The sequence below is a fragment of the Misgurnus anguillicaudatus genome, chromosome 19, assembly GCF_027580225.2.
Source record: "Misgurnus anguillicaudatus chromosome 19, ASM2758022v2, whole genome shotgun sequence".
Classification (NCBI taxonomy): Eukaryota; Metazoa; Chordata; class Actinopteri; order Cypriniformes; family Cobitidae; genus Misgurnus; species Misgurnus anguillicaudatus.
The window spans coordinates 8,356,138-8,367,233 of NC_073355.2; the positions used below are offsets into that span (position 1 = coordinate 8,356,138).

The window sequence follows — 11,096 nt, forward strand, 5'->3', positions numbered from 1 at the left end:
CTGGACTAGCTTAGAGGTTAAAAAAGACAGAGATTTAATGCATCCATATAACAGAACAATTCACATATAAATTGCCATTAGTTAAAACAAACAGACATTTAATACATGTACATTAAATTATTTGTTAATTTAAAATTAGCACTAGTTATGATCAAAGCTATAGTACATTTCTACCTGTGAGACAGCATAGGGCAGGGGCAGGGGCTGGTCCTGCCGAGCGGGCGGGATCTGGACTAGCTGAGAGGTTAAAAACAGACAGAGATTTAATGCATGCATATAACACAACAATTCACAAATAAATTGACATTAGTTAAAACAAACAGATATTTAATACATGCACATTAAATTATTTGTTTATTTAAAATTAGCACTAGTTATGACCAAAGCTATAGTAAATTTCTACCTGTGAGACAGCATGGGGCAGGGGCTGGTCCTGCCGAGCGGCCGGGGTCCGGTCCTGCCTGGCGGGCGGGAGCTGGACTAGCTGAGAGGTTAAAAACAGACAGAGATTTAATGCATGCATATAATACAACAATTCACAAATAAATGGACATTAGTTAAAACAAACAGATATTTAATACATGCACATTAAATTACTTGTTAACTTAAAATTGGCACTAGTTATGATCAGAGCTGGTTAATTTCTACCTGTGAGAAAGCAGCGGGCAGGGGCCGGTCCTGCCGAGCAGGTGGGGTCCGGTTCTGCGAAGGGGGCACAACACGCTCCTCACGTGTAGGCCAGCCCAGAGGACGCACAACCGCGACTGGTTTCTCCTTACCGCTGCTTGTAAAACTCGGCTGTAAATAAAAGGAAATAGGCATTTAGACCACTCTAAATTGGCACTAGTTATGATCAAAGCTCAGGTAAATTCCTACCAGTGAGACACCACCGATACGTGTAGGCAGGAACTGCAGAGCGGCCGAGGGCTGGACCTGCTGAGCCAGTGCGACACAACCCGCAAGTGTGGACCAGCCCAGAGGACGCACAACCATGACAGGTTTCTGCTGTAAATAAAAAAAACTGGAAAAAATGCATGTAGACTACTTACAATTGGCATTAGTCATGATCAGAGCTCTTGGTAGAGGTTAAAACAAATTACTTAACTTAAAATTGACACTAGTTATGATCAGAGCTAAGGTACATTTCTACCTGTGATACAGCAGCGGGCGAGGTCGGGTCCTGCCGAGCGGCCGGGGTCGCGTCCTGCCAAGCGACCGGGGTCGGGTCCTGCCGAGCGGGCGGGGTCGGGTCCTGCCGAGCGAGCGGGGTCGGGTCCTGCCGAGCGGGCGGGGGCTGGTCCTGCCGAGCGGGTGCGACAAGACCCTCTCGTGTAGGCCAGCCCAGAGGACGCACAACCTGAACAGGTTGCTCCTTCCCTCTGCTTGTAAATCTCGGCTGTAAAAAAAGGAAATAGGAAAAAATGCATGTAGACTACTTAAAATTGGCACTAATTATGATCAAAGCTCTTATTAAAACTCTACCAGTGAGACAACAGCGATAGGTGTAGCCTGGAACTGCCGAGCGGCCGAGGGCTGGACCTGCTGAGCCGGTGCGACACGACCCCAACGTGTACGCCGGCCCAGAGGATGCACAACCATGACAGGTTTCTGCTGTAAATAAAAAAAACAGGAAAAAATGCATGTAGACTACTTACAATTGTCATTAGTTATGATCAGAGCTCTGATAAAACTCTAACCTGTGACACAACAGCAGACAGACTCCTGTCAGGTTCCAGGGCCCGATGACGCTCAGGCTGTGCAGAAGCTGATAAGATTTTAAAAACAATTGTGCATATAAGAAAAACTGATAGCACTGCTTGGAAATTGAAATGAATTTTTTTATAACTTACAGATTTCCTCTGACAGAAGAGGTCTGGGGGTGTCCTGCATTAAGGCTCTACTACTTACAGTAGGAGCAGCAGGATGACCTCGACGTCGCTGGGGAACCAAGGCAGGTAGCGGGTTTATGAAGGGATGTACGGGTCTATAAATAAACATTGAATTATTCAAGAACTACACAATTGCTGTTTACATATTTGTTTTAATAAACATGGCTAAAACAAAAATGGCAAATGATTAATTAAAACAAATGGTTAATAGCTGAAGTCACGAAACGTTAGATCTGCGTGTGCAACGTCTAACGATCACTTTCACCTCTTCATTCCTCTCTCTGACAGTCCGCTGTAAATATAACAAACTGAGACTTAACAAATGATCATTAAACTACTTTTAGCTTTAAATTGGCTTTAGGTATGATCAAATTTGAACCTGTGCGATGTCAGCAGAGCGTATCCTGCCAGGGCCCAGACAACGGAGGAGAAGCTTAGGGTATACAGAACCTGATAAGCAAGAACAAAAAGTACAAGTTTAAGAACAATTGTAAAGCCGTTAAATGTAAATAAATATATTTCAAAAAATTTCAAAACTTACGTATTCCCCTAGCTTGCCAGTTGGTGGAGACGTAACGGGACTCAACTAAAGAACAATCATTTCGAGCATGCAACGGCCTTGGTGTAAACTCCTCAAAACGTGTCCCACTTGGCTGTAAATGCAACAAACAAAGAATTAATACATGCATTCAACTACTTTGTAATTTATCACTAGTTATGATCAGGGCTCTGGTAAACTTTAACCTGTGAAGCACAAGTAGGACGCATTTGAGGAGTCACTCCCAGAGGTCGTGCAGCTCTACGAAATGAAGGTCTGTAAATACAAAAAAAACAAAAGTTTCCTTCAGCACTCATCTGAATCATTACAAGCCCACTGACATTATAACACAGGGGTACCCAAACTCGGTCGTGGAGGGTGTGTGTCCTGCAGAGTTTAGCTCCAACCCTAATCAAACACATCTTACTAAGCATACTAACTAGAAACTGAGGCGAGTTGGAGCTAAAGCCTGCTGGAGACCGCCCTACAGGACCGAGTTTGGGAACCCCTGCATTAACAAGTTCATGAATTTCAACAGTTTCGTTATATTATTTACTGTGAATGTTTTATGTTACCTATTAGTGAGACCGCCGTTCACTGTCACAGACATCCGCTCCGAAAACCTCATGAGAGGTCTTTGGGGTTGGGCATCTGGACCTGTATATGAAAAGCACTTCATAAGTTTTACAGTTCAAGAGTCAAGGAAAACAACAAGATCTTTCTTTCTATATATATATCAAACCGCTTTAATAAAACAACGTTAACGTTGTTTTTTTTTTTGAGTGGTTTAAAAAAAAAACAGGCCTGACTGACAGTAACGCTAACATTACATACGGGCCATTTTACAGGTCATAATTAACTTACTACAACCAAGTCGGGGTGGGAAAGGTTTGACATTAACTCAATTAAACTTGCTGGTTTATCCCCACCAGCGCTGAAAAGTAACATGTAACGTTACCGTTAAACCGTACGCATTGCATTGATAAACGTTAATAAGCTTTAAATCAAGTAAAGAACATATACGACGATCATTCTGTTGATCGACTAACTTGCATGCATAACATATTTTCTGTTAAAATGGTTAACGTTACCTTACTCCGCAGTCAGCACCGTTGCTTCACCCGTTGGAAACTCCAACTAACTTAGTTAGTTAAATCACACGATGTCAAAAATCGAGTTGGAAAAGAACAAAAAAACGTTTTGCGATCGTTTGACACGACATAAGCTTACACCTGAATGATCGCAACGTTGAGTGCAGGCAGCCCACACATCTCTCAGATGCGTTCGACATCTGCGCGCGACATCAAAGTACCGCGAGTTCAAACCGTTTCCGGGGCTTTCTAACGACTCTCGCGACACGTTGATGTCATACCACGTGCCGTCTGCGCATCTCGATGTTAAGTCAAACACACCTGAATGTGTTTGTTGGCTGCAATCCCTTGCGCTCAGAAGATGTAGGTGTAACGAAATAATTTTATTAAATCTTTATTATATAAATAAATAAATATTGTACTAAAGATCTTTATAAAATGATTAGCTGCCATAAATAAATTAATTTTTTATTTAAAACCTCAGTATACTAAATTTCCTCAAGTCATAAATGCCTAAATAAGATCAAATGGTGGAAATACAAAAATGTATATTTGACCAATTCAGCATTTATTAACTTTTGCCTTTTTAAATTGTCTTCAGGAAGTTATCTACAGCCACACATCCACTGTATACCAAAGATATGATGATCAATTATAAAACTGCAAAAGGATTGATATGTCAGTAAACAAACAACAAAAAGGTAGCTAATGGTTTTTGTTACTTATTCATGCATTTAAATTACATAGTTCAAAATCAAACGTTAATAATTATATAGGGTTCCAACCAACCACTGATCAATAGAAATGACTGGACTGTGCATAGAACGGCCTCTCCTGATTTTGCCAAGTGGTTGATGTCCTCAGGGCAACATTATGTTGACCCTGGGACAACATTTCAATCAACCAATCAGATTTCAGAAATAAATGTACAGTTTGTTTTAAGTTTAAGCTTACAACCAGGATTAGCTGTTTCTAGACCATTGTTTTTCACTTATCATGTCCCTCTGATTTTAGGGTTTGGTTATAGTAAGAGTATGGTTTTGTTGTTTGAAAAGTATTTTTATAGAATAGGCTAAGTGTGATAGTGTTTTTTATGAATGACATCATCAGACAAAACAGTCCTAGATGTACAATATTTAAAAGAGAAATCATATTGAAAATTTAGTAACGAAAGCAAAAGTTTTAATCAATATTTCATGATAATTGATTCAGATGTAAGCAGACAAAATCAAAGTCACAGTGAAATGTTGGGGTGACAGACAGAGGCGCGTGTAAATTCAATTCTCTGTTACCTCCAGGGCAAATTCCGTCCAGTATCAGAGCTTGTGCATTATCAACACAGACAGAGGGATGAGATGTATCGTCTGACATGATCTAACATTGTTTTTGATACTGAGAAAAGCTCATCATATTAAAAAGAACGACTAAAGCTTCTGAAATCATGCTTAAAAGAGAAGGTATGTCAAATGTATTTTGATTCTGAATGCATCTTTGGAATATTATCACATGAATGTTTTAAATTATGCACTTTAAACACATCACTTGAAAACAGCTGAAATTTTTCTTTTATTTCTCAATTATGAAGTCTGTTTACAGCTCACATTTACAATTAGTGTTGTATTAACTACAATAATATAGGTAATCTGAAATCTCAGCTTTATTTTTTGAGTAAGATCGCTGTACAATTTCAGAAAAAAACTACAGAATTTTTCGTTGTAGTTAAAGAGTGCTGCGTTTCACACAGTTCGGATTTTGTATATTTCCCACCTCAACCAGGACATGTCTGGAACTTATAACTACTAAATCATTTGTAAAATAAATGTTTTAATGTTACAAAATACTTTTTTCTTTTCCTATTCTTTTTCCTTCTATTGAAGTCAATAGTAGGGGTGGCACGGTTCATGAAAAAAATCCGAACCGTTCGGTTCGCTTGTCTCGGTTCGGAGCGCCTGTGTGCCGTACGGTTCAACGGTTCATGGCATGCGCAATGTAGCCTCATGCCCTGTATGTGACCCCAGATAGCGTGTTTCCCTTTCGCGAATAGCGCGAAAGAAGAGGTGACTGGTGTGGAGAGTGAGTGCTGCCGGTCATGTTACATGTAGAAATGGCAAGAGGGAGAGAAATGGAAGTCTGCCCGGAGTTGGAGGATGCCCCAGTGTCGTATAAGTTTGGTGTGTGGAAACATTTTTTATTTTATGTTACCTATGATGACAGCGGAAATAAAACAATAGATACAGCCACACGCGACAGCCTTCTCTTCGACCATTTATCTAATCTGAGGTAATGAACACTGTTTTACGTCTTTTCGTATTCAGCGCTATTTTTAGCCTCTTATTGATAAAACGAAAGCGGTTGATTTCCGCGTAGTTTCATTTTGCTAGCGTGTGAAAGTTGCGCGATCTTATTTCATAAACTGCCCCTTAAAGTAATCAGGACAGAAGTAGTCAAAAGTGGACAAAAGAGACCTATTTAAATATAACAGGTATAAACGTTATGTTTCTCTCTCATCCACATATACTCTCTGCAGTATTTAAGCAGCCTCTCAGTAATAAATCTTAGAGCTACACTGAAGTAGGCATTTTGATAAATGCAAGTTATCTTTGTGTGCTAAAAAGGCACATAAGTTCATGTATATGGCAATACACATTCTCTTTTTTGCCAAATAAATGAAAAGCATGTTGAAATCATCTTCCCTCTTGCTGTATCAAAATCTCACCTGGCTTTCCTCAGAGATGGTCCCAATAATGTGCTTAAAGTCAAATTCAGTTTGTGCATGATTACATGATATAACTTTTTTAATACTGTGTCCTAAATTATGGATAATTAATACATTAATAAGATAATACATTTCTGGAGTGTTAAAAATTAAAAGAAAAAATAACAACAAGAACCGTACTGAACCGAGAACCGTGACCATAGAACCGTGATACGAACCGAACCGAGGGTATTGTGAACCGTGCCACCCCTAGTCAATAGGGCCTTTGGTCGGTTTGGTTACAAACAGTCCTCAAAATATTTTCCTTCGTGTTCATCAGTACAAAGAAATTTATACAGGTTTGTATCAACATGAGAGTGAGTAAATGATGACAGAATTTACATTTTTGGATGAACTGTCCTTTTAATTCAGGCGTTATTTCTGTTTTTGAGGTGGGAAATATTCTAAATCAGAGTTGTCTGCAACGCAGTTGGGACGATAAATTGTGCAATTATGCTTGCTATGGTTCTCAACGGGTGCTTCTGAAAGCTTAAGCAGTTGACTTGTTGCCTCGCTGCCCCATGAGGCAATGACTTTGGCGGCATGAAGGCATCTCAAAAAAATGCATTCGGACACACTTCATAGACAGCAGAATGGAATGGAATTCCCGACCAATCACATTCCCCCCACACGCCCGCAAATAGAATTGTGGGACAGGAAAATGTATGTATCTCAGGAGACAGGAAGTAAAGCAAACATTGGATTTGGATGTGCCTTGATGCCTTGGCATTTTAGAGCTTTCGGACACAGACAATAAATTATGGTGAAATGCCGCTACATCCAAAAGCCAGATGGCGCTCTAGTGCAGAAACTCAATATGCGCCACAAAAGTAGTATTTGGTACATTAGGGCCGTTTCTCAATGTCAATGATATTTCCTTGGCAGGACTAGTTCTTACAAGTCACTTCCTTCAGAGGCTAGGCGAGGCTTCTCTTAAGCATTTGGAGAACAGATAAATGGAACAGGCTAGAAAGTGCACGTCATTACGTCAATGAAAGGTGTGCTTTCGGTGCTGCGCGCATAGGATTGTGGGTGATTTCACTGCGTAAAGAGCGCGAAGGATACACATATGCATCCTTTCCTGTATATGGGATATTCCTCGAAATGAAGGACTCAGTCCTTGGCTGAAATTCCAAGGATCCTCAACATTGGAACAGTCCTTCGATGGACATCAATGACGTAGCATCCTCGAAATTCTGGTTTCCAAGGATCCTTCCTTGACATTGAGAAACGCCAAAAACATTTAATTTAACATAGCTACAACTTGGTATTTAATTCAGTAGTATTTAAGTTCAACACTGTGTGTGATCAGTATTATGGTGCATATAAACAGAAAAAAAGGCATTTAAAATGTGAGTATCTCCAGAAAGTGAATTTCCAGTGTTTATGAGTATGCTAGCACACCACTTTGGAGCTCAATAATCCTTTAGAGGTACTCTCCTTTTTGCATTAGATGCATGTGGAAATAAACAATGGGGCATACGGGGTTGGAAGTTTATTTTTGTGGTAAGCATTTTATGAATTACGGTTTTATTTTTCTATAGGGTTCAGTGATGTGGAGCTAAGGATTGTGGTTATTGGGAGCAGTGGTCCATCTCAGTTTCTTCTCACCAACTTCATCTTGGGAAGAGAAGTCTTTTCCAAGGATGTCTACAGCATTGTGGGCAGCCAGAAAAACCTGGGAGAGTTGACTGGAAGAAGGGTTGCGGTAGTCAATGGACCAAACCTGTACGACAGAGACCTGTCCAAGTCCAAGATGAGAAAAGAGCTGAAGAGATCAACGTGCTTGTCGACTCCTGGACCTCATGCTGTACTCATGGCCTTTGACCTGGAGAAAATCTCCCCTAATGACATGAAGACTCCAGAGCTGGTTAAGAAGAATTATGGGAAGAACGTCCTGAGTTACGCAATGGTCCTGCTGTTGTACGACGGGCATTTGAGAGGCCGGGCACTTAATGACAGAGTCATGAAAACCGACTGGCATCTGAGGGAACTTGTCGAGCAGTTCAACTGTCGATATCACGTCTTCAGTAATCACTGGAGGAACAGGGCCGGGAGCGGGGAGCTGTTGCGTAAGATCGAGCGGATGCTGCGAGCTTTGGGAGGACACTACTACATTAACAGATCTTACCAGAGGGCTGAGGAGAGCGTCAGAAGCAAGGAGAGAAAGCTACAGAAGAAGAAACATGTCGAGATGGAGTGGAGACGACGGGAACTGGAGATGCAATTTCAGGGAGATGAGCTGCAATGGCAAACGGGCGCCTACAATGCGAGCGTGGAAGCCGAAATCCGGGCCAAGGCGGAGCTGGAGAACAGCTGGCTCAGGACTTCACTCGCTGTTGGGCTCGGGATGGGGTTTGTGGCTGGAGCAATCATGGGAATGATAGTAGGATCTGTCGAAGGGCCGGCAGGAATGGCAGTGGGAGGGGCTGTAGGAGGGACTGTGGGCGGAGCATCAGGTGCTGCTATTCAGGTAGCCATCGAACACTTGGATGAAAGAGTGGGACCTCATACAAGCAGCTTTAATTCGACATTTGTTAACCGTTTTTATAGAGTGCCTCGTGTCTGACAGTAGAAATAAAGTTAGTGAGTGGTACTTTGATGTGTGGATGGGTTACAATGATCTCAATCTTATTAAGCTGAATGAGTCACTACTTCTTTATAACATGATCTATATGTAATGTCTTGGGGATAGCTATACAGTAAGCCAAAAAGACATATTACTTATCTATGTTATGGTTTAAATATAATTTGATTCACAAAGAGCAGTGAATAACCAGAATATTTTGACACTACTGACCAGTCAAGGGACGCACGTTATGAAGCTCATCAAAACATGTATGTAGCTCGTCATGTGTGTAGCCCGGCATGTCAAAATATGTGTTTGATGCGTCATGTACACTTATGTCAAAATATGTGCCTGCTGCAGATGCTTTGAAGGGCTTTATGATAAAAGAGACGCACGTTAACCAGATACACGCTTAATCTCATATGTAATCAAAGTTTACTGTTAGTGAGTGTCTTGCGAGTATTTTGACATGACACATGAAACACATAGGTTACTATGAAGCACCAAACATATTTTCAATTCACGCTTCTGAGAAGTGAAGTCACCGGCTGTCACTGCTACCCACCCTTTCCCTAAAACTTAGTTTGAACTATTGAAATCCACTTCAATTTGAAATGTTAAGCTGTATATTGTGTACATTCTGTATTAATGTTTCTATATAGGTGCTAGCATACTTGTCTATGTGCCTTCGTGCTGTAAAAAATAAACAAATACCACAATTTTATGTAATTTGTCAAAAATTTGTCTATTTTAGCCAAAAATATTGGGGGTTGGGCTCTGATCTCTGCTGTGTTTAGGAATGGATGTATAAACACACACACCAAGACAGGAATTTTTCAGGTTTTTCCTCTTTTAGTGGAAACATACTGTACATATTTTATGGTCCAGTTCAGTTTTACAAGAGGTATGATCATGTGAAACCTTTGTCTTTATTAGACAGCAAAAGCCTCTGAACTACTAAATAAACCAGGATGTTAACACAAACAAACATAATGAATTTTACAACATCCACATTTACTTTGGTAAAGTTGCTATTCTGATAAAAAAAAAAAACTTAATTTATTTAAAAAATTATATATTTATGAATATAAACGTATGAATGTATTTTTATAATCATGACATTTGGTTTTGACACTCTTGCTACTTATTAAAAAGACTGTAAATTATTTTTTTGCATGCATGTGACTTCATCAGGCTCACATGAAATCATCTTGCCTGAAAAAAAAACTTTATACTTTAGTACTTACTATAGTAAACTATAGGACAATTCCTAAATACTATAGTGTTTTTAACTTTACCATAATGAATAATAAAGTTTACTGAAGTATTTACAGTTTATGACTCACTATACAGAATAGTTATAGTATACATTTAACAATGTAGTAAATTATATTTAGTAAAAATATAGTAAATTAATACTACACTTTATTCCAAATTATTATGCACATGCCATTTTTTTTCCAATACAGTCAGTAAGTTTAATTTTATTTTACCCTTTACACTTATATGACAATGTGGATGTTATTTTATTTAAATTAAATAAAAATGTCAAAAGATACTTTAATACTGTGAAAAATAAACAAAATATGCTGTTCCAAATTATTAAGAAAGATGTAGTTCTCATACAATATGGGTATAATAAAAAATCTTTCTAAAGACAAAAATGTTGTTGTTTTTAAAATCTTAAAAAAGCAAATTACTTCCTCAATTTATATGTGGTGGATCTAAACAGAAATTATTGAACAATTATAAGATTTATGAGTGATTCACAGTAGAAAGTTTGACTATAAAGGCTTTTTTTAGGAAAATATAAGGAAAAGGCAGCAATAAAAAGCCACCGTTAAGAAGCAAACATGTATTTAAACCTGCTGGTGTCTCTGGAATCCCAAGAACCCATTTAATAAGGGATCCTTTAGTGCATAAAGCTGTATTTCTACCCCTCCCACAAACCAAAACTTGCACAAATTAAACATTTGCTTACTGTGAGCTCAGAATACAAGAAGACTATTTTCACACAGCTTTATTCATTGACGTGTAATACACTGAATAATGTAGATTAATGCTATTCTGGATTGTTGGTGAATAGCCACTATATATTCAAACAAGACTGTAACATTAGGGAGAGGTGCCAGTGTAATGATTTTGACAGGAATATTTGGAAGTAAGATAGTAGGGTCCCTTTGGGGTCACTCAGGGGGTCAAAAGGGCATCTAGAAGATATTTCCTAAAAAGATGATTCTCACCATGGGATATA

At 39.3% G+C, this 11,096-nt stretch overlaps 2 protein-coding genes across 2 annotated transcripts; one reads left to right on the plus strand and one right to left on the minus strand.

Moving 5' to 3' along the window:
* Positions 1 to 1,146: 1,146 nt before the first annotated feature.
* Positions 1,147 to 3,109, minus strand: LOC129424344 (uncharacterized). The gene is made up of 10 exons (XM_073856522.1): positions 3,003 to 3,109; positions 2,634 to 2,703; positions 2,431 to 2,542; positions 2,269 to 2,339; positions 2,111 to 2,181; positions 1,851 to 1,984; positions 1,698 to 1,765; positions 1,483 to 1,611; positions 1,185 to 1,396; positions 1,147 to 1,150 (listed from the first exon to the last, which is right to left on the minus strand). The coding sequence occupies exons 1-10, from the start codon at positions 3,104 to 3,106 to the stop codon at positions 1,147 to 1,149; spliced, it is 975 nt and encodes a 324-aa protein (XP_073712623.1). The 5' UTR covers positions 3,107 to 3,109.
* A 2,513-nt stretch (positions 3,110 to 5,622) lies between these two features.
* LOC129424355 (GTPase IMAP family member 7) lies at positions 5,623 to 9,552 on the plus strand. Its single transcript, XM_073856523.1, has 2 exons — positions 5,623 to 5,689; positions 7,785 to 9,552. The coding sequence occupies exons 1-2, from the start codon at positions 5,623 to 5,625 to the stop codon at positions 8,840 to 8,842; spliced, it is 1,125 nt and encodes a 374-aa protein (XP_073712624.1). The 3' UTR covers positions 8,843 to 9,552.
* The last annotated feature ends 1,544 nt before the right edge of the window (positions 9,553 to 11,096 follow it).

Coding starts and splice junctions, on each gene's coding strand:
- LOC129424344 (XM_073856522.1), bottom strand. CDS start 3,106: ATGAAGTGCTTTTCATATACAGGTCCAGATGCCCAACCCCAAAGACCT. Junction 2,704..3,002: donor AACGGCGGTCTCACTAATAG/GTAACATAAAAC, acceptor TTGTATTTACAG/ACCTTCATTTCGTAGAGCTG. Junction 2,182..2,268: donor GCTCTGCTGACATCGCACAG/GTTCAAATTTGA, acceptor TTATATTTACAG/CGGACTGTCAGAGAGAGGAA.
- LOC129424355 (XM_073856523.1), top strand. CDS start 5,623: ATGGCAAGAGGGAGAGAAATGGAAGTCTGCCCGGAGTTGGAGGATGCC. Junction 5,690..7,784: donor CCCAGTGTCGTATAAGTTTG/GTGTGTGGAAAC, acceptor TTTTGTGGTAAG/CATTTTATGAATTACGGTTT.